The 25,571-nt window shown below is 37.7% G+C and overlaps 1 protein-coding gene across 1 annotated transcript; it reads right to left on the reverse strand.

Moving 5' to 3' along the window:
* Window positions 1–395: 395 nt before the first annotated feature.
* il34 (interleukin 34) lies at window positions 396–24,492 on the reverse strand. The gene is made up of 8 exons (XM_026172984.2): window positions 24,278–24,492; window positions 20,523–20,768; window positions 9,343–9,446; window positions 8,811–8,888; window positions 8,613–8,690; window positions 6,463–6,570; window positions 2,150–2,333; window positions 396–1,349 (listed from the first exon to the last, which is right to left on the reverse strand). The coding sequence occupies exons 2-8, from the start codon at window positions 20,557–20,559 to the stop codon at window positions 1,291–1,293; spliced, it is 648 nt and encodes a 215-aa protein (XP_026028769.1). The 5' UTR covers window positions 20,560–20,768; window positions 24,278–24,492; the 3' UTR covers window positions 396–1,290.
* Window positions 24,493–25,571: the final 1,079 nt, after the last annotated feature.

Here is a 25,571-nt window from a genome sequence, read left to right on the forward strand (position 1 = left end):
AACTCTTAACTCTGACAGAAAGAAAATGGCAGAGGAACCTGATATTAAATCTCAGTATGGATGTGTTGAAAATGATTTGAATGCTGAGAACAATCCCACAAGATTTCTAATGTTCCAACTACACTGAGCTGAATTTTACATTTCGGTTTTGCAACTGTCTTTGTGTGCATTTCCAACATGTTCATAGTTAAAATTCTGTGAGGGGTAACTCAAGATAATGGACAACAGACAGAAGTGTCAATTATTATTATTATTATTATTATTATTATTATTATTATTATTATTATTACATATTTTTTTATAGAATATAACTTAACTATGGGGCAAACAACATCTGACTGTGATTTAACTTCATATTTAAAATGCTAACAATCATTTGAGCTTTGTTTAGCTAGTAAGTCCTCAAATTATTTAATAGTTGCCTCGTGAAAAAAAATCATAAGAGATCTACAGCAAGTATAAAATGCATAGGTTGGATGGAGGGAGATGAATGCATTTTCCAATCTCATTCTTTGCATAATAAACATATAGGAAAAAAATACATAAAATGGAGCCAAAATGAGCACACATTTTTCAACAGCCTTGGCTAAGCAGTCTGGGCAGCTGTATAAAAATGTACAGTCAACAACTGTAGAATAAGACCAGTAGTTATCAGTTTGCATTTACGCTTGGAGTTCATATACACTGCTCCTGCTTTAGCACACTGATGTTCAAAAGAGGAGAATTCTAGCAAATGTACAAAGTCAGCTGAAGTTTCCCAATCTGTCCTCGGCCTCTGACGTGAACCACACAGACTCGCAGGAACGCATCACAACTTTTTGAGCAGTGGTTTGGCGAAGCTGCAGGTGAGCATTAACCCTTTGTTTAGAAAGAATCCACCTTAGATAAAATATTGACCACACATCAGTTCAGTCGCTATTTGTGAACATGAGCAAATCTGATCCAAAAACGCTATAATCTTAATCTGAGAGGATGCCAAGAGACAATGAGCTGGCATTTTTACTCAAAAATTCATTTGATGTCATTTAACAGAAAGCCTTTAGGTTCACAAAGGTTTGAGAGATATTATGTCTTTAATTTCCATCTGCTTTGACACACAGAGTTATGAGGACAAACTCTGGATAATCTTAGCTCTATATAGCAGATTTGGAAAAGACTTATTGATGTTCACAAATCAGGTCTGAACTCTCATTTCAGTGTGTATTGTCCTTTTACCCATCTCCCTATAGCTCAAGGGAAATAATACTAATCCCTAATCACTAGGGACAACTTGACTCCGCTTGCTTCTTCTCAGCTTTCGGGCTGCATGTCTTTCTTCCTGCCTTTCCGCCAATGAGAAACTTCACAGTCTGAAAAACAAATGAGAAGAGAAACTAATTTAGGCGTTTACACATTAGCTTTCCTCATCATGTTTTATTGCCACATAATCAGTATAACAATATAACTTCTCTTTCAGGCAAGTGAAAGATCATGCCAGAACAGATCCGAGACCTTTTTGAAACAAATCCCCTTTGGAGTTGTGTCATCCAGTGAAAAACTCTGCCTCTCGTGCTGTTTTGTCAGGTGGTTTTAACGTTGTTGCTGATGCGAGTCTTAAACAAAAGTTAAATGCAAACGGTGTTTTTCTGTGCATGTGTGTGCTCAATCATTTCACTTTATCAAAATCTTGAGACACAGTTCATCCAGATGGTTTGGCAAAGGCTGCAGGACAACTCAGAGCATCAAAAGTTTGGCTAGGTGTTCCAGGCAGGACACTTACATAACACAGCAGTGCTAGAACCCAAAAAATAATGTGTGTATACTGTCATGATTCCCAACCACAGCCTTCTTATAAGGCATCTAATTTGACACTTGCTTCCTTGCTGGAAAGTCTACGTTACTGAAAAATGTACTTCCACTCTATCATCCCTGAGTTTCATAAAATATTTAGTCCTGTCTGACAGGAAACATCTGCAGAATCTTAGCTAATCCAAAATCTGAAAAACAAATGCTGATGCCTCTTTAACATCAAGACTGACATTATGTAATGAGCTGTTTGGGGAGTTTATACCCGACATCATCTTAACGAAATGAACCCATTTAAAAGCTGACATGGGATGGTTCTTAAACAAATTACAGCCTACAGTGTCATTTCCTGTCTTATACTTACAGTCTTCCTGAACGTCTGCGTTGGAAAAGCATTCACTGAAGAGGCAGTACATGGTGCGGCACAAGTTGTCCAAGAGAGACTTTGGAGTAGCAAATCGCCAACTAGACTCTGGCATGTTTTCAGGCTTTTCTGTTAAACTATCCCAAATGTCCTGGATTTTCTCTGGAAGGTCCTCTTGGAAGACCTAAACACACAAAAAACACAAACACATAGTGAGTCAGTTAGCCTGAATCAAAAAATAGGGATCAATAAGGTGTTATTAGAATAAAATCTCTTCTATCTTAGAATGTGACACTGGCAGCTATAAGGTCTGTATACACTTATGTGACTTGATAAAATAGTACAAAAGCTTACTTGATAAACCAAAAAAAGTAAGATTGATCACCATAAATCGCATCTTTTCCACATTATCCCTGCATTTCCATTCAGAGAAAGCCAGCAGATGCTTTTAATTCATATTACAGCCAGCTGTCCAGGTTGACCTTTAGTCTCCAAAAGTTTCATTTCACACACTTCATACCTGTACAGACCAGCCTTGCAGCCACCCAAGGGCTCAGGGTGATTAGAGTTTTGAGGCTCTGGTATCTAACCTATGCTTTGCTTTGAGCGCAAACCTAAAATTAACCAACTGTGTGGATTCCTTTAAAAGGAAACTCGGGACCTGTCCTTTTACACCGACTTGTGGAAAATAGATTCACTTGGTCTGCCAGTTATGTATTTATGGAGTATCCTGAATTTTAACTTTTTGTATTCTGTTTAACACCAACTTCACTTATTTAGCAGTTTTTCAATTTTAAAGCTTTTGGATTGGTAAATGTTAAAATTGGATCTTCAAATTTTACAATGCTTGGATATAACAGGAAGGTAATTAATGGAAAATATAAACTATTGGGTTAACTAGTAATTGTGAAAAAATTAAAGGGAAATATACCCACAGTAGTAAAAGTGACTTTCTGCCCTAACCCTAACCCTTACAGGAGAAAGTTCATTCAATCATTATAGTGGTCAGCTATAATGGCAAAGCCATTATCCAGCAACGATCAGGACTAGACTTTCAAAGTCGGCTTGTTCAGTCATTTTCAGTCCAGACCCAAAGCTAGCACACTCTGACTGGCATAAAACAGCATTTTTGCACCGACAAGATGATTCCCAAAGATCTATTAACTGAAAGGCCTGGGATATGAAGTAGACTTGACAAGCGGTGGACAAAAGAAGAAGTGACATGCCTAAAGAGCTGTCTACAGCAGACAAACTGAAAGGACAGGTGGACAGACCAAACAGGTCAGAGAAGAGCAGACGAGATGCATCCTGACAACGTGCCATCAGCTCTATTTTATGTCATATAAAGGCGTAATTCAACCCCCAGTTTTATCGGGGTTTATCAGTTTATAACATGTATGTGGCAGGTTACGTCACAAACATAGTTAACTTTCTTACTGCAGCATGATGAGGAATCCTAACATCTATCAGCATGTCTGTGAGATATTTTATGTTTTTTTAATGCCACCTTTCTCTCATTTTCAGGTAAATACAGTGGTGAGAAATAGCTTTTTTCAGCTGAGGCAGCTCTCTAAAGTAAAACCTTTTATTTCTTTTTGTGACTTGGAGAGAGTTTTACATGCATTTGTGACCACTCGCCTTGATTATTGTAATGGACTTTATATTGGTATTGATCAGGCTTCACTATCACATTTGCAAATGGTCCAGAATGCTGCTGCTCGCCTGTTGACAGGGACACACAAATGTGAGCCCCTGTTCTTGCCTCCTTACATTGGTTGTCTGTCCATTTTAGAATTCATTTTAAAATTGCATTGTTTGCTTTTACAGTTTTAAATGACCTGGCGCCTTCTTACCTGTCAGACCTTCTTCACCGATACACTCCACAAAGGTCTCTCAGATCAACTGACCAGTCACTCCTTGCTGTCCCCATGTCAAGACTGAAACACCGGGGGGACCAGGCTTTCGCTGTTGTGGCCCCCAAATTATGGAATAAACTGCCCCTCCATATTAGGCTGGCCCCAACACTTGAAATGTTTAAATCTTTTAAAAATACACTTTTTTTCAAAGGCTTTTAGGAGTAGGACCAGAGTCAGCCTGTAGTCAGTTTTAGTCAGCTGTTGGTCACTCTTAATCTTTTTATTTTGTCAATTTTATTCATTGTAAATCTTATTGTCTATTTTACTCATGTATTTAATATGTATACAGATTTATTTTTATCTTCTTTTTATTTTGTATTTATCTTGTATTTATTTTATTGTTATTTATATTTATTTCTCTGTCTGCTTAATATATGGTTTTTAACTGCTATCTCTGTTTTATTATTGGAAAGCACTTTGGTCAACTTTGTTGTTTTTAAAGTGCTATATAAATAAAGTTGGATTGGATGGGATTCATTTGATTGGCTGATGTGTGTGACAGACCAAAAACTCATTAGCCCCCTAAGAAGACATGATATAGCTTTTGGAAACCTTATTTTTTTTTGTTATAATAATTCTTTTGGCATACTGGTGTGGAAATTGTTATGACTAAACACATTATTTCACCTTAGTCGATACTTTTTACTACCTCCAATAGAAGTGAGGGGGGGGAAAGCCCAACTGTAACGTGGAGATTTTCTTCCTTTCTGACCTCCAGAGAGATGTTAAGATTTCTGATCATGCTTCAGAAAATGTTTGTAATAGAGTAACCTGTGATGTTTTAAGCTGGTTGGGAATTTGTGAAAAGAAAGACTTAATCCTGATAAAACTGGAGGTTAAATAACAGCTTAAGATCACATAAAACAGCGCTGATCGCATCTTGTCAGCATGCAGGCTGATTTCACCACTTTGTCCGTACACCGAACATGAGAAGGAAAAAAATAAAACACAGAGAGGGTAATGTCAGACTTCAACTTGTTGGTCGAGTGAACCACCAGTGCACCTGACTCAAACAGGCTCTCCTCCACACAGTTCTCTACAACCTAACAGGTGGATTTTCCCATTTTACTGGAGCAGGCAAACAATGAAGAACCACTGACTGCTTTAAAGATAGAGAGTGAAAATATATCCTTGTTATTATTTTCTTCCTTATATTTTTTTAATATAAAACTCATTGTTACAACCAAGGAAGTGCAAAGTGACCCCTTTAGACTGTTGTTTAGGTTTAGTTTCCTTGGTTTCTGTCACTAGATAGCTAACATAACCACTTTAAGGAAGGGAAACAGCGATAAAAGGCTGAGGTATGCCAAATTGCACAAGGACTGGAATCAGCCCAAATCTTTTGGAGTAATGAATCCAAATGTGACATTATTGGTTCAAATCGTCACCAATGCATACAGAGGAGATCAGCAGAGAGGTACAACAGTGAGTGTCTACGGTCATCTGTAAAGTGCATTGGATGCTCTGCCATGGTTGGATTTCAGCCAGTGGTGATGGAGATCTTGTTAAAATTGGTTTTGAGATTTTGATCCAATTTTAATTTTGATTTTTTGACTTTTTGATGGAATATCATCTTGAAATCATCTGATTGGTAGAGGTTTGATTTTTCAGCATCAAAAAATAATCCCCAACACACTGCCAGAGCATACCTGGACAGAAAAACACACTCTGAAACTCTTTTAGCCATGGATTGGTCTCTCAGGATTTAATGTTATTGAAGCCAGAAAACAGAACAACAGGCAGCCAAAATCCAAAGAAGGCTTTGAATGAATAAGCTTTAAATAAAGGTGGTCATACCAAACAATTCTTTGGAGCTCATTAGAATTATATAAACCCAGTTTTTGTCTTATATACTGTATTTTGATGTATATTTACTCATGTTTCAATACGTTGGTGCACCTATTTTCCATTTTCCTACCAAATATAATGAAATGTGGTTGGTTTGGGGGTTATGTAAGGTCCAAAAATATGATACTGGAAAATATGACAGGTCGCCTTTCTGTACCAAATGTTCCATTTTACTCAGTCAAGAGGACAAGAGAAAATGCTGGACAAAAAGAAGAACAGGATGTAATTATGTTCACAGACTTGGTCAGATTTCTTCACCTACTGTCTGCTGAAACTCGGAAATAGGAAGAATATCTGCTGCTCTGCTGCGGCTAATGGGGATGTTAACTAAACTAAACTTACAAGCAGGACAGCTATAGAAATTAATCTAAATTGTCAGATGTTTAGTAAGCTGTCTAAACTGAATAAACAGGTCTGGAATGTTTACTTTTGACTAAACACTACAACATAGAAAAGACCCAGGTTCTAAATATTAACAAATACAATCAAAGCAACATTAATACCTAACATCAACTGCAGTTCTGGTGCGCATGCTGTATAGAAACTTACCTCAGCAGGATGTGACTGCATAAAGACTGCCTGAGCATCCTTGAAGCGTCTTTCCAACTCGGCTGTGTAAGGACGTGAAGGATGTCTGGTTGGCAAAACCCAGAGGATCTAAAAATTCAACTTGACTTTAGTTTATACAGCATTAAAGGTGTTGATTTGTTCAGCAAGGAAATGTTAGTGCATAAAGTGTTTAATATAAAATAATTAAATGCTACACAGTGTTAAGGGAAAATGTAACCATTTATTATGAACTATTATTACTGGAACACTATCAGTGTTATTTATAAGAAATTCACAAAATGAACTAGCAGTCCAAAGACGTGCTATATTCATAGATTAGAATCTCCAAGGCTCTGGGCAAACCTTTAAACACACAGTAGTACTGAGGTAGCAAGGCTGGTGAGGTAGGACTAATCACTAGTACATACATTTACATATAAAATAAAATAAAATTGAAAGTGCTAACTAAAACAAAAACAGATCCACCAGTCAAAGCCACTACCACTCTGACAGTGCTTGTAGAAACTGGTCCCCCTCCAAACGTAAAAGCATCGAGGCACTCAACAGGAACAGGTGGTATTGAACTTTCAGTTTTATAGCACAATAGGCAAGAGGTGGACAGCGTTTTCCCGCAGGTTTAGTTCATGTTACTCAAGCACAAAATCTTTCCAAATTTTCCCAAACATTTCCTAATTGTATGAATGTCCTGTGGGTAACAAAGCAGCCTGAAGGAGTATGTTAAGGGTGGTTGCAAGGGTGGTAACCTGAGCGGCATGTACAGGCATGCAGCAAGTGACTGAACCAAAAATTCTGGCTTAAATGACAGGGTGTGTTGGACTGATGTTGTGCAAGGAGTTTGTCATGTGAATGTGATAAGAAGTCAAGGTCTCAGATGGACTGTCTGAGCTAGCTTGCAAAGTTAAAGCTCATTTGTGCTTCCATGTGTCCCCATGGGTCGGCATGATGTAAACTTCATTATCTGCCCATCTAATCGAGGATCAGCCAAAAATCTGTCCCGGACCACATGTGCATACTGAACATGCCCCACAAAAACAAAATTGATGCTTGTTTGCATTGTACATCTAGTGGTTGCTGAATTTGCTTAATTAAAAAGTTCTACGGCCCAGTCTGTGTGTAGTAACTTGTTTTTCTGTGTTCAGCGTAAGCGGCAATTGATGTGCCAGTTCACTGAACAGCATGCTGAAAAAGAAGACTATGAGCTGTCTGTGGTCCTGAAATATGAATAAAATGGCGTGAAATTTACAGATTTTATTTATTTCGTTGACATTTCTTTGGCATGACATGAAGCCTTTTATACTTAGTGTGGAGATTTTTTACTGATATTTTCTGTTCACCACTAAGTGCTTGAAGTTGCCTCCTTTGGCTTGTCCTGACAGTATGTTTTAAACACCAAGCAAACATTCACATGTAAACTGGACTTTAAGCTGTGTCCACATCTCAAGCCACACTGCTGTGTAGCTAAACAGGATGGCACCAGGTTTTCCAGGCTCTGCATCCCCTTCACATGTCAGTCATGTGAACCTTTGCTCGCATTGGTAGTTTCTTTAACCGCTTTCCAGCAAAGTTAGAATCAGCTCAACCTGGTACCCACCCATTTTCAGCAGCCAATTCTTATTTTGCCTGCCAAAGCCACAAATCAAAATTACATTGGAATTCTTTGGTCTCTAGTCACCACATGACTGCTATGATTTGGTGCTATGAGTTACCTTAGGGTAGAAAAATCTGTTTTCCTTTTGTGTTTATTTTTCCATCAGCCCGCCTGCTCAGCCATAAAGTTAACTTAGGATAGCTAAATTATCTTAAGGCCCCTCTCGCCCCTCCTCTGACATGTACAAGAACAAGTTACCGAAAAGATTATGGGTATGAATACGTTTTACAAAAGAAACAAGGGTATAAATAATTCCAAAGCAAAAGGTTTTATATCCCTGCAGCATTACTGTAAATTGAGACTAACTGGTGCGTCATGCATTTGTCTACATCCAATTAAATGTCTAATTAGCTTAATGGGCCGATGGCCCCAGCAGTCTCTCATCAGCTCTTCTTAGACAAACAAATGATATACGACACATCCACATTTCAGAGCAACCAGCAACACAAACAGGTTCCACTAGTAACAGCTCTGTTCTTACCTTTTTTAAAACACCTTGATACACTTGAAACCACAGCCTCTGGAGAACCAGGTCATTCAACCCCTCTGTTCTTAACTTCTGATGAAGGAAAAAGAGGAAAAAGACAAACTCATCACATCACCATTCACACTCAGACTTTATTAGCAAGACCTTCTCAAAATATTTATATAGAAAACAGAGGTTGTCTTATGACTTTACCATTCGGCTGATATTTGACAGTCTAAAGATTTCCCTATTATGAACCTTGATGGTGTACTCGATGGGGAAGTTGTGTTTCTGTAAAGGAAAGAAAAAGCAAAACAAAAATTACCACATAGATTTTGCAACCCAACTTACTTCTTTTATGTTTTGTAGAAATTTACTATTTGACCTGACACATGGAAAGAAATTTCGATTTTCGATGTTTTTGCCCACACAGGGAAGATATAAATGCTCTAATTATGATTACGTTCCCATGTGGGTCAGTCACTCGATAAATAATCTGTTTACCTATGTTTTGTTTAAAAAACCTTGCTAATTTACGTTGCAGCATTTTTGTCATGCACATACAAGTTCTGAGCCCACATGTATTAAGATGCCAGTGATATCAAGTTTCATTATGGGAACTGTAAGAACACGTTTTTGGAGCTTGTCCCAAATTAGGAAGAAGTCGGAATAATTCCATTTTCCTCTAAACCCTGCACCACTGACCCCACACCACATGCCTGCAGTCATGTCATCAGTGTCTCACCATGTACCGTCGTCTGTGGCTGAGGCTGTCGTTGATCGTCCTCAGTGGTGTGCACATACTGGAGTGCGTTGGGGCCATCAGAACGGGAGCTATCAAAAACAGGCCTATGGAAACAAGAGTCACACAGCACGAGATTAACTGTACAGTTAATTTCTTTACAACGCCCTTTCACAGGGCTCTGCTGAAATTCTTCAGATGCAGTTTGCATGTGCAACATTTTTGTGCATGTGCGTATGTTTCCCTGCTCCCAGTGTGACTCTTTTACATGATCAGTTAACATTTAAATTTTAACGGAGGAAGTTAAATACCTTAGAGAGCACATCAAGAAGATGAGTAACACACTGAGATGCTGTATACATGTAGCTATTTTCAGAATTATTAGAAACTCACTCTGTGTCAAGCATGTGTTTTCATACATGTGATGCTTCCTTCTGTCAACATATGTGTCGCCTGCTGGTCTCAAGTTAAAACAAAGAACTTACTTCATAAGCTCATGTGGTTTTGGACTGGAAACCACAATGCTATCACCACTGTGATATCTTAGACAACACCAAAATGTTACCTTTCCAGGACCTAAACTAGTACTCAGATGTTTGTTTTTAAAAAAGTTAACACTGATACACATGCACCATTAAACCAATTTGCAAAACGGAAATAGCGTCAAGGCCAGCCACCCTTTTCATTTAAGCCCATTTCTTTTCATATCATGCAAAAGAATGGATTAAAATAAATAACTGACGTCAGCATTAACGAGGTCTACATTTTTTCCTACCTTTTATCACCCAGATTTATTATATTGTTTATATACTGATGGGATGAGTCTAGTTATTTCATTCTTTGTTTTCTGACTTGGGAAAATAACATAAACAAAACGCCATATGTTCTAGAGTTTTGGTTATGGTTGGAGTTAGGGATCCTCATCAATGACAACTGTGTGTGCTGTGTATGCCTGACAAAGGGTCTGAGCAGATGGGAATTAGCTGGTAGCAAAACTTCGTATAAGGTATCCTTTCATTTGTGAGATTATTGTTTTTGTCCATGTCCTGACAACAACAACAACAACAACAATAATAATAATAATAATAATAATAAAAACTACCTAATACTGTGTAGCGTATAGTAATTACCATCTTACTACAATGACCATGGCATATGTATTTCTGTAGCTTAACTGCTCCTAGTTTAATTAAAAATAAACTACATAGGGTACCAGGAATATCAACATCTACACATATTTTTTAAATTACTTTTATGAAACTCAGGTACTTATATGTTATATGTCTTATGTGTAGTGGATGATGTCAAAAAGCATGACAAAAATTACGTCTACATTACATATATGTGTACGCTGCTGTCTGTAAATTAATTGTGCTAAACATTTTTAGTGCAGTGGCTCTTTGGGGGTCACTGCAATGTGTTGTCATGGATATCTCTAAACACGTGTTAATCACACAGTGATGCTAATAGTGCTCGTAACTTATTACTTTGTCTTATGTAATGAATATGCTGTTTGCAAAGAAGAAGAACAATAAATATATGTTTTATTATTCATAAAGAAATAACATACATGTTTGTCTTTTTTTTTTACATGAATTAAAATCAACTTTGGCCTTAATTCTTTTAAACTAGTAGGACTTCTAAGACATTAGATGTTTGGATGTCATAATACCAACATGACAGCTGTAAAAGACGGTAAGCTCCGATTAGTTGTGGAGCAAAGTGTACCCTGTCATGTCTCTTGGTTGAGTAATACTTTATGACTCTAAAATCACATGATCTGATACACTGATGAATATATGCAGCATACCTGAATGGCGACACTGTCATAAGAGTCTACAGTCACTTCATATATTCGAAGCCTTTAATGAACGCAGCTGCTTTTATACATCCATCTTCATTTATAGCCTCAGCATGAACGGTTGGGTCAGCTGTTTAGAAAGCCACTTTCATGAGAAAAGTCAAACAACTTAACTCTCAGCACAGGGTCACATTTTAGCCACAACTTAAGAAAGTTCACAGGGCAGCCAACAGCAAGGAACAGACAAGATGATTAGTCTTAATAACATGGTGAGCGTGGCCCCACTGCAAAGAGGCAGCCTGTTTTAAGTCTGTACAGTATGTTCTTGGTCACAGGGTAAAGACAATTACAATTTAGCATACCTCTTGTTAAATCTGTACAAAAGGACAGTGTTGGTTTAACAAGTTACAAAGTAACAGGTTACTGTAATAGGATGAATACAGACATATAATGGAGGATTTAAGTGAGACATTACAGTCAAGGTACTTGCTTTGTGGGGATGATGCATTGTTGTTTTAAACATGTAACCCTTCAATGATTTTCTATAGCTTAGGGGATAGTCCAGTCCTAAAAGGTTTCACAGAAAGGCAAATGTGCAACTTTACTGTAAAACTATTTGAAAAAACAGCACTTGAAGGAACTCCTTAAATCTTGGTTTTACTAGACTTAAACTTATTCTAGTGAGTAAGGTTATTCTTTCCATGTGATCTTCCAGCTTGTTCTCTTGTACAGCTTCAGGACAAATCTTTTTTTTATTTTTTATCCATCTGATAGCTGTTAAAAAAGCCCCCCGGGTAAATGAAAACTTACACCTTCTGGTGACAATAAAGGAAAGGTCCCAAGGTCTCTGAGGAAATGATTGATCTAGTTTGTCTTAGCACGTTTTGTGTGAACCTCTACTCGGGTTATTCTGCAAGGGGAAAAAAAGGTGACTTTCTCTACCGTCAGAGATTAAAATGAAGTTCTCAAAATCTGACATCTTCTATGAAAAGAACCATATGGATACTTGACTCCACTGTATGTGTTTGAACATGTGCCAGTTCCAGAATCTTCTCTCAGTCTCAAATTCTTTCAAGGTACAAAGCTCAGGAAAAGAAATGAGGCATGTAAAAGCCACATACTACAGAATTCCTTTGGCTTAAATAATCACACCTGCATCCTTTGAGCTCTATTCAGACAGTTGTTGAGTACGTCATCATTGTCCTTGTGCTTTCCTTTTAAATTATTTAGAAGAGGGTGTACATGGTTCATAAATTGTGCTCCTGTATCTGAACCTACGTGTCAACACATGTTGGTGCTATTCACGAGGGAATGTTTGCGACTCTGCCTGTGTGTGTGAAACTCATTGGATTAATTTCTACTGTTTCATTTTTGGCTAGTGTAGTATCCAGCTGATTTTAAGATTAAGTTTCACTCTGTTGGTTCTGAATGCAAAATGAATACACAGCAAAACAGGTTTGCCTTACAGTAGCAGACAAAGTAGAAACCCAGCAGGTTGTGTAATGTGAGTGGTCCCCTAAATGAATTCCATTCACTGCAAACACTATTAAAGCATTACCAGACTAATGCCTGAAGTACCTTTTGCTGTTTAGAGACACTTTATTGCTTTGCTCCCTGGACCACAATATTCTCCACATGTGTCATCCGTCACAGAACATCAGGTTTGTATGCAAAACTAATGCTTATGCTTATGTACTTATGGTCTAAAAAAGAAGTTATAAAGTTAAGTTTTAAATGTGGGCTATTATCATTTTTTAAGACAACTTAAAGTCGATCCCTTCTTGTTTGTTCTGTTACAGTAAATTACTGTAAATTTAACAAAGTTTATGCTCCACTTCTACCAATTATCAGTTTCTACTCGAATGTATAAGTACATTCGAGTCAAACACAGACCATTTTTATGGAACTGTTCAGAGTCTCTTAATGATAGTGTAATAAATGATATGTGACTGCAAGCATAGGTGACAGCAGGCAGTGGATTCAATGTAAAAGCCTTAACAAGACTTATGATAATAGCTATTTACAATAAGGCCATTTTTAATTCTTTAAATACTAATTTAGTTTCAAAGCCACACCAACTGGGAAAAAACAGCACAAACTATGATTTTAATGCGCAAGAATACATAAATGAGTGCTGCATTTCTAGGTGATGAAATTCAAACCCACCATTGTTAGCCCACCTTTAAATTACCAATAAATTAGACTGAACCCCAGTGCCTCAAAACGGCCCCTTAAGGCAGTTCTATGCTCTATTTGGGGCCTTTTAATTTGATTTTGCTGAAATCAGAATTTATTTACCAATAAGTTTGCAGTTACCAGCTTGAGAGATGACATTATCCTATCCCACTGAAATCCATGCACTAAAATGAAGTGTAGCAATGGAAAAATCCAAACTGAGACAGGTTATCAGACTAAAACTGTCATCACTTACGCCATTGCTTTTCACGTTGATGCCATTCTAAGTTGGGCCAATTAGTGAAGTCACCACTTTAGAACACAATGGACACAAGTCTCCCAGTTCATCGACAAAATTAAGCCTTACATGGGTTCAGCTGCCCCTAAAATGAGTAAGCTACAGTGTAGATAAGATAAGAACCGAAACTGGGATACTGTGGCTGCCAGTGTTAGTTCCAATAGGAAAGCTCATATCACCTGATTTCCCTGATTTTGGAAAAGTACCACGATTTTGGAAAAGCACCAAGAAGGCAAATGTCTATGTCTATACACAGTGTGTTCCCAAATGTCATTTCTCAATCATTAATTCTACTCCCACTTATCCTATTCAGTTGCTGCACAGCTGGACCCCATCAAAGAAATTCTGAAGGAAGAGGAAATAAGCTGGACCATGCCCCTAGACATCACAGCGATAAAACACAAAGACAAACATTCACACTGATGTTCAAAGGCAGGTTAGAGTTTGTGAGTTTGCATGTCTTCGAATTGCAGGAAGAAACATCTGTGAACACACAATGAGAGGTTTGAAAAGCAAAAGGCCTGAGCTGAACCCAGGAACTTCCTACTTTAAGCGATACAGTAGTTTATTATAAGAACTTTAATGAGTCAGCATTTAAGATAAAGAACTAGTTATAGACAAACAACAAATCTCTTTAGTTATAGGAGTTGGTAGATTACAAATTGCCTAATCAAATGTAATGAACAAAGCAAAATCAATTATTACCAAGACTGCTAAAGTGAAGTACTGAAAACAAATGTGCTCCAGATTAATATTTAAATATAAAAAGTGTAAGTCTGTATTGTCGGATGACGTATAAATACTTTTCTTTTTTCATCTGTGATGTTTTTGCTTTCATTTTCTAATGGAAGTTGTTTGAGCCATTACAGGTTGAAGCTTCAGCTTCACCTTTTTTGGACTATATAATTATAGACTGACAATATTGTTGGTTTTGTTGGTTATTGTTATCTATTCATTTCCGAGAAAGGTGCTCTCTGTTTATGTGTGGGTCACACCTACAGGGTCTTTGAGTTAAAGAGCAAGCAACAGTTGTCTTTGTGATATTGCGTGTATCCTTCTACCCCATTACTAAGGCATGTATGTGTTTTTTCCTACTTCCTCATTCCTCATGGCCCCCAGCTTTCACTGTTCCTGACACTCAATCATCAACAGCTCTGCAAGAAGCCTGCGTACCTGACAGATCAAGCTCTGCAGCATTTCTACCCTCACTACTTGACTTTTTGGCACTCCATTTGTGTACTTGTGCATGTAAAAGTCAAACGAAGAATGTAAAGTCTATAGTCCATATTTAATCAGAAAAACAACCCATCTTCTCTTCCGTCAACTTTCCTGGGCATCTTGGTATTTCCCCGTCTCGTAAGCCTCAATCAGACCTCCAATCTCCACACAGAGACACAGTTCTGACCCAGCTTAACAGGAATGACTTCTTGTCAGTGTTTAAAGGTGTCCTGTCCAAGTCTGCGGATATGTATAATCCCAACTTTACTCAGTCTCTTACTCTATTCTTCTATGTGACAATTGTGGCTTAGTTTGATCTGTTTTAATAACAAAATGTTCACCAAAGTTTTATATTCATTTAAGTGTTACTATGATGTACTCATGAGGTTTTTTTTTATTAATGAAATGTTTTAAAATTCTCATATCTTCATATCATGTGAAAAAAATATCTGCATTGCCTAACCTACCGAAGTGTAACTTTGCAATCCTTCAAAAAAGAGTTTTAATAAATCTCAGGGACTTTGCCTCTAAGTGGAAAAATAAACAATGCTTTGCTAAGCTATGCCATGCTATGCTAAGTTAAGCTAAGCTATGGTATGCTATGCTTGTTTTTAAACTCTTATCCTCCCATGCATTCTGCTTGGATGAGCCAAAACACAAATTTAAAACACATTATATCTATGACTGGACATTTACATACATAAACCAAAAAGTCCCGCCTCCTCTGACAGAGTGCCTTGTATATTACCAAGTATAAAGCATTCCTGAGCATGAGAACTGTTAGGCTACAATCACCTTCAAGCTTCCCACAGTCATGGCCAAGGAACCCTTGAGTATTTTCTTTAGGTCTTTCCAAGTTTAAAATGTGAATGCTCCTTAATAAGGGTATGCAATTAGATTGCACACTACAAGGTTAACAGCTAACCCTAACAGTCAGAGTCTGGTCCATTCAATCAAAACTGGCTTTTTTCCACGTTGTCAAGATAGTGGAGACATGTTTTTATAAAACAATAATTTTTTTTCAGAGTTCTTTTAATGAACCAGCTCTCTGCACCAAAATCCCCACATTCAAGGGCTCGGTGACCCCAGGTTTCTTCCAAAACCCTATAAACATGCATTTTAATTATTGACAGTGCAGGCTGCCTCACAGTAAGAAGATTCTAGGTCAGGGATTCTGGGCCAGGTTACCAGCAGGTACCAGGTACCTACTGGTAACCTGGGGGGTTAAAATAAGCCAGGGGATTTTAAAAATCTAAAGGTATGACTTTCATTTTCAGTCAAAAGTACAAACACTCCTCCTCCTCTTAACCTGATAACACAATTCTGTAATGGGGACAGATATCGCAATGCATGACACTAGGGCTCCATCTCTTATGGTTTTGATTATAAACTGCCCACAGTCTTTTTTGTTTGTTGGTTGGTTTTAAAGAATTTGTAAACAAAGGAAAATGTTTCTGTCACTATTTGGAAGCATTATGGGATTTAGTCAAGCAATCGCAAAGGTGTGTGCACTGTTTATCTCAGCAAAGTTGTGGTTGAAAAATGTAACACACAACCCTCTGATGTGTGCTGTGGCAGCAAGTCTTCAGTTACAGTCTAGGAAGAACATAAGTGTTCCTGCCACTAAAGGAATTTAAATTAACAATAATTAACTAGGATGTCAGTAAGCAAACATTCAGAGCATGGCTACGGTTGCACACAGTCTATATACAACCATGTTTTCATTTTCTACAACAAAACACTGAGAAACCACACAGATTTTACCAGATGTCATCTGTCCCTCTTGCAATATTCAGGTGTTTGCACTAGAAGAGGTTGAAGCACAGACTGTATTTGCTGGCACTGTAAAAATACATAAAACTGGTTTAACTAGCTATCAATTCTTACAATTTCTAATAGTAGGTTAATTAAAATACGTGATGTATTAAGCAGCTTAGCCTTTAAGAATCTTTTCCTTTTAGCCGTTGCCAAACATTTGATGATGTTTATGCTTTAATAATGAAGTGCTGACAGTTTCCCATTTCTCTCTATTGCAACTCCTCCATTTAACTGCTTTTACGAAGCTTCAAGTGTTACTACTTAAATTTTGAACTAACATTTTTTAACAGCAGCTAAACAAGTAGGTTTAAAAAGTACATTCAGCATCCAGCCAGACATCAATGTCTTTTCATTTTGACCAAGTACAAAATCATAGCAAACCTGAAACTTAGTGACAGCTATTTGAATAATTTATTCAGTTTTTCTAAATAAAATTACATTACAATAAGGTACCTGAAGTATTTTACTGTGATCAGGAAATATGTAAAGGTTCCCTGCACACAACACCGTGTTCTGATATTACTACAGGGACATACAAAGCCAATAGGCAACAGATGTCTGACTGCTTTGGTGATAAATTGTAGTAAATCCATCACCTGAGATTGAGTAAGAATTTGTCTGCATTTTTTTTCTAGTTGCTGTAATGCGTCTAAAACCCATTTATTATAAGGATTACATATCTATTACAAGGTTGGCAAGATAGATGAAAGCTGAACATATATCACTTGTGGTTGTAAAATGCCTGCAGGTGGTGTACATGGGCCCCGGGGCGCAAGGAAACTGAAAAGAATGATATTCTAAAAGAAGAGCTTGACATGCATTTAGCTAGTCAGTGTATTCCTTAAATATGCTGATGCAGCATAATCGAAAACTGGATGAATTCACCCATCTTTTTTCTTTGCTGTTGTTTTTTTTGAGTGTGTGTGCCAGGAAGGATATTCTGTTATGTATTTGTATCTAGATATGGACACATAAATACATATTTATATTTAATGATTTATGACTGCTCTTCTTTTTAAACGCTGATAAAAACTAGTAATCCTACTTGCATGGTACTTTAAATTTGAAAATTCCTCCGTATATGTTTCCATTTTTCTGCATTAATTTTCATGCAATTGAAACATATCTACTGGGTCTTTTATAAAATTTTGACTTTGGGCATATTTTAATGTTTTCTGCACACCTTCTCAAAGTATGCAGTTTACTTTTGTTGATTACCAAATGACCAAAGTGGTAACAATTGTGGTTCTGACACGTATATTCTCAGGCAATGCTCTATTTTCCAGAGAAGCAATGCTTTTTTTGGTTTGCAGCAAACCCACATGTTCACTTTACAAAAGATTTCAAGGACAATCTGCAAAGTAAATCTTAGAAAAGTTTCACGATTCTCACACTTCCTCTGTAAGTTCTTGACAAGTATACATACATATGAGTGTCTACATGTCAGGTCAGGTGTCAGGTTAGCCTGGGGTCATTTAATCTCCTCGGCTGTCTCAGGAGTATTCATTCTCAGACAAACAAAAACAAATTGAATATCTGACTATTTACAGGTCTTATTAACCTGATACAATACAGCCAATCTTTTCAAAATCAGGACAACCAATAGGTTATTTTCATAAGCATTTCTGGTAGAAAAAGAGTATTGATGAGTTAATGACTACAGGCATGTGGCCCACCCATGATGCAACCAGGATTGGGCTTTGATTACAAGGAATGCAGTGGGTATTTGACACTAGCATTAATCACAGATAGACAGGTTTGACATAAGGGCTGAGACCCTGAAGACCTTCTGTTACTGTTCACAAAAAGAAACTGACAAATAGTATTTAAAATTGATGTTGCAGTTTTTTAACCCATAACATGGGAAAAAACAGACAGGCATTCATGAAAAGGTAAGTAGGTTTTAATAGCATTCTAACCTTATGCAAGACACACAATAATCAACAATGGCTATTTGCAACTTTATTTAGGTTTACACTAGGGCTGCCACAAACGATTAGTTTGATAGTCGACTAGTCACCGATTATTTTTGCGATTAGTCGACTAATCAGATCATGCATCCACTGGACGTACAGCGTACAGCTTATTGCACCAGCATGCATCTGCTCTGATATAACTATCATTAGCTTAAAGCTTTAAGTGTTTAAGGTCTGTGCTAACTAAAAATAAAGACAAGATGATAGTTTATTAAATTTTAATTAAATTTGCAGATTGTTTCGGTGAAGTTTAATAAACTCCTTGCTATCTAAAATATAACGGGACACCGGAGTATATTCTCAAGCATTTCACACTTCTGATAATCAGCTGTCTGCTTGATGTTTATTCAGCTGTGTAAAAACTATAACTTTAATCTCAGCCAAACCGATTTACTCAGGAACAAATAAAATACTAAAAAAAGCCAAACAATAACATTTTTAAGTTATCTAAGTGACTTATATTACATGTTTAACCTGAGTAGCGAAAGACGGCGGTGGGTTTGAAAACGATTTGCTGGGACTCCGCTGTTCTCACGGGCTCTAGTGAGCCTTGCCCCCGGCTAGCTATCGAGCTTTTGAAAATATGTGGTGTCTTGATAAACTGAGCCGATATTTGAGGTTTACACAGCTACATTCTCGCCTGAAAATATGTTAAACGTTTATTTTGTGACCCAGAAATAATAATAAGAGTAATATTAAAACTACCTAGCTGCCACCATTGTTGGAAACTGAGCTGGGCTGCTCTATGAATTCTGGGACACAGCTTCTTCTTCTTCTTCGGGGTTTAACGGCAGCTGGCATCCTTGTACATGCAGTGCTGCCATCTTCTGTTTCAGTCCGTTATTACACTCTTAAATCCTACTACTTACTGCGTCTTTTGTGATCTTACAAAGCTTCAAACGACGCGTTGACTATTAAATCAGTCGTCAACGATTTTGATAGTCGACGTAATCGTGACTAGTCGACTAATCGTGGCAGCCCTAGTTTACACTGCATGCATCAGCTCACCTTTACAGCTAGCAAATGATGCTTTACATGTATACCGAGTGTATTTTACAGTCAATCAAAAATATTTGCATCAGGAAATAGAAAAATATTCTAATACAAATTCCTCAGGCATCCCAATCTAAACATTATCTCATGCATCATGACGTCTGGGCACGAAAGTCTGGAAATGTGCCACGAAAGCATATCAGACTGTTTGGCCACTGGGCAGAGAGCAACCTTACAATCCCCCGGCCAAATCCTGTGACATCATGTCATAAATGCAAATCTATGAGGACATCGGCGATTAAATGCAAACTTGTATTTCAAATGTAGAACTGGTCACTGCCTTGCTAGTGTGCCACTACTTCCTGCACTCACCGAACGATATGTTACAGAAACACACTGTTCTAAGTTTCGTGGTTCTTTTGCAAGACATGCCAACAAACAAACCTTAATCAAGTTCCCACACGTCAGACAACGCACGCACACAACATCGTGCTTTAACACAGTATGAAGGCCTATAATGAAGAAAGGCATCCTTCCTTCTACCTGTAGGTGTCTGCAGGGATTCACTCTGCTAGGAAAAATGCCCAATTCTTCATCTTAGTAATTCTGAGAAACCTACTCTTACTAATATTATTAGACCAAAAGAAGTCATCATCCCACAAAAATCTGACCAATCGTCGTCTATGAAAATAACTGAGTCAGACCTAGAGGGAGTGAAAGAAAACACACAAAAGTAGCAAAGTACAAAAACAATGAGGCCATGGTCATTTTCCCTTCTAGTTTCACTGTGTCTCATACCGTCATCGCATATCTGCACAGAAAGCCCCTCTAGCCGTCTGCAAACTTTGAACAGGAACAACACACAAAAACAAGATTCACACACACACTTGCACATGCCTCTTACCTCCCAACAGGCAGACTGCAGTGGACAGCTGAACCATACTCTTTGGTTTAAGTCCTCTCCTCACTCCACAGGGCTTTGAACTCAACACAGTGAGTATGTAAAAATACACAGACTGGACGGGCCACACACACACTGCAGTAACACTGTGGTCTGAAACTCTTGTGCCTTCAGTGGGACGCACTCCCAGCTTTAGGTCCTCATTGTACTGTTGATCATCCAGATCCTTTAAATGGCTGCTGAAACAATCTGAAACAGGAAACAAAAAGCAGTCGAGCATTAGACATTAAGATTTAAAACCAAAATTACTAAATGTTTTCACATGTTTATCTGTAGTCATAAAAAGGTTTGAACGAACGGCTTTGGTTCCTACATGTAGCTTCAGTTATCTTTATGTTTCATTCATAATGTTACTCTTTTATTCCACAATGTCACATTTTATTTCCTGATTTCCCTTTTTACTTCACACACACCTCGTATAACCAGAAAGCAAGTTCAACAGCTGCTTCTTGGCTTAGCTTGGTGACACCTGACATCTAGTGCAACAAGAAAATTAGCTGCTGCTCTAAACAAACAGTACACATACACATGACCTAATATCTTATATTTACTTAGCCTAGCAAAGGCTGCACATAATATCCAACTAGCTAAACAAGTTTATGATAAAGAGACAGTGCAAACAGCAGTAGCAACAATTGGTTTTAAGGAGCGACGAGGTGAAAATGTTAAAAAGAAATCTCTATAATCAGCCAATTAATCACACTGTAACACTGCACACAAGAGCTCTGAACCTACAAGAAAACTGACACTGAGTAGATCTGTTTTCCCACAAGACAATGATCCCAGACAAGCCAATCAAAGCAGTTCAGTCAGAGGTCCCAACCTCAGTCCAGTATCTTACTTCCAAGAAGAATCATAAAAAACAAGTGTCTCTGCAGGGAAAGCTTTTTTAGAGCAATGACAGGTTGAACTTTAAAAATAACCAAGAGTGCCCAAAACATTTGCTTTGTTCAAAGCTATATATTAAATACTGGGGTGTGTTCCAGGGCAAATGAAAGATCTGACCAACATAACTGGGAAGTTGTTTCATAGCATCTCATGGCCATCCATTCAAAAGATATTGAGATATTTTAGTCTAGACCAAAGTCCTGGACCTCACCAAGTGACTTTTACTGCCAGTTGTAAAGCTTTCCTAGCATGGCTATTTAACCAAATGCTTGCACTGGGTTTAGGAGCTTTAAAAGAATCCAACATAATGAAGTCAGAAAGTAGTGTTTTTGTGCTGCGTCACCCCCGATCATCTCACAATGTGAAAGTTAAGCTTCTTGTAGAGATTCCAAAACTCCTGTGCGGCAAGGATGACTAACCCACACGACCAGCTGCTCTGTGTTTGTGGTACTTAGTCAAGTTGTTGAAAATGGAACCAAATCTAATGTCTGGGTAGATATTGCTTAACATGGTGATTCTCAAATGTTTGTCAAAGTTGTGTATATATATATAAAGTTATGACTGTGTTTTTACATTTCTATTTGAGTCCTTTGCATAAACTAATTTACAAACACACAGGCAAAATCTATGAGTTCAAAAAAAGAAATTAATTAATTAAACTGTCAAAGCAAAGCCTGCTCATGTGCTCAACGGGCCTCAGCCAAAATGTATCAAGTGGCAGGAAAACCTGGCTAACACCATCAATTTGCCATCAGGCAAGCAGAAATGGCCCTTAAACATCATACATCCATTTTGAGAGAGATTTCCAGAGAACACAGTGTCTCAACAAGAGCTCTAAACCCGTTTGTTCTGATAAAATGATGGAGGGAAATTATATGATAAGTGGAGTTTGTTTCAAAGCAGATAAAAGCTCACACTATACCAGATACTCTCTTGCAAAAACCAAATTACAGCCATCATTCTAGGTCCAAATGCTCATTATAAGGCTTTCTGTGACAATAATGAAGATTTTTTTTCAATTTTCTTCAAACAGACGAGTGTGCTACATAATTTTTGTTTGCCCTTTGGTGTGCTTTAAAGTAATAATTTTCAGAAACATTCAGTTTCTTATACAACCTAACACAATGTCAACCAAACTCAAGCTAAAGTTTACACACACTCACACATTTACAAAAAATACACTTTCGATTTCTTACAGTACTTTGTACACACATCTGCTTCATACTGCACTTGGACAGAGGTGAACTTCATTTCAGACCACTCACAAAGCGGCACCAGCACCTATGCTGTTATTAAAACCTCAGAAATACTCAGAAAATGAGCACAAACTGCAAACAGCCATCATCAATGAAGACCAATCTTCTCATTAGCTGTTCCAATGAAAGACAAGGTTTTTCAAGAACTCCTGCTGCAATAGCAAATGTGCATGTCTGATATATTATATTAAATTCAGTATATAAATAACAGGGCTGGTGCCAGATGCCAGTTTGACACACCGGTTGAGCAAGTGCCGTTTTTGCCTTACAGCTCCAATGTAGTGACTCAGATTTAAGTCCCACCTGCCTCCCATTGCTGCTTTGCTTTCGTTGACAGGAAAAAAATATATATCAGAAAATTAGAAACATTTCAGGCCAAGTTTGGTAAGCCTCTATCCAATATCTTTTTCTGTGGCTAAACACACAGCTTCTAATTTGTAAAATCACTAAAATTTTCTCAGTATACTTTAGCGTGTCTATTTGACACCAGAGAAAGGCATTATTATTATGCGGGACTTATACATAGTTTGAGTGTCTTTTTCTAATCCTCTCTCACCTTCCTCCTCATCCTTATCTTTCGCAGCCTGATGATAAAACTTTTGTTATATCCATTGCTGCATTCCTCAGTCTCACATCACACCTCAGTGACTTCACTGTTGGTAAAATATGTCACCAGCATTTAGAGGATTGTGACATTGAGCCCATCCGTTGCTTCAAATATCAACAAATGACTTCAACCAACCGCTGGAAAAATAGTCAGTGCGTGGCACAAAAGATAAGTCACCTTTTACTCACACACCTCTCCTGTTTGTTGCAGTGTTGAAATGTATCTGACGCAGATGTTTGTGCAGTTTAGCTGCAGGCTACTTGTGCTTTGAGGGCCCAAGCTCCCCTCTGAGATCGATAAGGCTCCTCTATCCTTCACAATCTAGGCTGTGGCAACTGCTGCAAGGTTTTGAGATGTCGCCACTGATTGTATAACTCAGGCATGCAAAACTGTCAATACGCCCATACTGTCACACTTGCATGTAAGATTTTCTTTAAAAAAAAAAAAAAAGACTAAGAACAGAAGAGAAAGAAAAAAAAAAGCAGCTCTTAGCATTAAATACCCTCCGCACCTAACGAAACCGAAAGTAATGCCGGACCGCTCAAGGCACAGCTGCACACACGAGCACATGCAGGAACACCCACAGAGAGAGAGAGACAGGGAGAGACAGTAAAACAATCACACCTTTATGTCCAAAAATGAAATCTCAAGAGATTAAAATCTGCCTCCAAGACCACGCAAATGGCACTTTTCTCTCTGTGAGTGCGCTCGTTGGCATGACCATTAATAGCCCTTAAAACCCTACAACAGCCACACACCTAAGTATTTAACTCTAAATGCAAATCAAAACCAATTTTACATTTTAATCTTAAAATAAAGTTTCAGTCCTCAGAGATGAAAATCTGCCAGAAAGTCAGCGTTTTCACTTTTCACAAATGACCTCACTCCCAGACTATCAATTTGGTCCTCACCACGTAGGCTACAATATTACGCAGGTACACACATACCTCCAAAGTCCCTTTGCCTCGCACTCCCAGGGTGAGAAATCCTTTTCAAATGCGACGGTTGTAGTGAGCCTTTGTTAAATGCGAAGAAAAGCTGAACGATAGAAATCCGGTCTTAATCTTGTCAGTGAAGGAAGTCCACTACTGGATTTGTCCATCCACGGAGTCCTGGTGCGCTGTCTCAGTGTGCCGCCAAGTGCGCCACAGGCTGCCGTTCCTTCGGTCAATTCCAGTCACCACATAAATAGCTGCCAAACCTTCAAAATAAAAGCACGCCATCCGGCATAGACCCTCCCCTTGAAACGAAAAAGAGTCTATACGGACATTTTAATCATTTCAGTGGCTATAAAACTGACAACTGAGCGAAAAAAATACTGAGCAAAATATGACTCATATTTGTTTATGACAAGACTGAAGGTTTGCCACCTCATCCAAGAAACACAGACTATTCTCCTTATTGAAACTGATATAGCATCACTGTATTAGAAGGTTTATTTATGTAACAATTACCTTACTTGTATTTTAACAATTTTGACACCCCATCATTAACTTTAATCTTCATACCTCCAGTAACTGATTCATTTAATAAAATTAATAATACAATTAATATTTATTAAATATGAATTTTACTATCAGATTTTACACAGTTTTGTTTCCACACAGCCTGATCCATTCTGCTGCTAAACCTGTGAATTGATGTTACACTGGAGAGAGATTGATATATCGTTAGCTATTTGCACATATAATGCTATCGGCATTCATAACAGCCAACTAATGAACATTTAAAAGAAAGACGAGAGAAACACCCTTCAACAGCGATATGAGTGTTGATTTTTGCATAACTTGTCCACCAGAGGGCACTTTATGAGTTCCACGTTGGCAATATTTGCTGGGAACAAACCAGCTGATCCAAACAGGTTACATGAGTAATGACGACTTCAACTCAGTTTTATTTAAATAGCATCAAATCCCAACAACAGCTGCCTAAAGGTGCTTTGTATTGAAAGCTAAAGACCCTACAATAACATACCCTAAAATTGATTTGAGACAAAAACTGCATTCTTATATTAACTTAAAAATGTTCATAAAGAACTACACATAAAAAGCATGTTTTGTATGTCTGGAAGAAAAATAAAGCAATAAATCGGCTGACATATCAGATTTTTATATCACCAAGTATTGGTATAGGTTTAAAATTGTGTATTTTTAATGAAAGCCAACTTCCTTTTAAATGAGTCCTTTAATTCTTCCTTAGCAACATAGAGGGACACTAAGTGAGAAACATAGTTTGGAAGTT

Source organism: Astatotilapia calliptera, chromosome 7, assembly GCF_964374335.1.
Source record: "Astatotilapia calliptera chromosome 7, fAstCal68.1, whole genome shotgun sequence".
In the NCBI taxonomy this organism is placed as follows: domain Eukaryota; kingdom Metazoa; phylum Chordata; class Actinopteri; order Cichliformes; family Cichlidae; genus Astatotilapia; species Astatotilapia calliptera.

What these genes read in the sequence shown, in the direction of transcription:
- il34 (XM_026172984.2), bottom strand. Translation starts at nt 20,559, where the DNA reads ATGGTTCAGCTGTCCACTGCAGTCTGCCTGTTGGGAG. An exon ending in ATCAAGGTGTTTTAAAAAAG is followed by an intron (nt 6,571 to 8,612) that starts GTAAGAACAGAG and finishes TTGAATTTTTAG; the next exon opens with ATCCTCTGGGTTTTGCCAAC. An exon ending in TGCAGTCACATCCTGCTGAG is followed by an intron (nt 2,334 to 6,462) that starts GTAAGTTTCTAT and finishes TTGTGTGTTTAG; the next exon opens with GTCTTCCAAGAGGACCTTCC.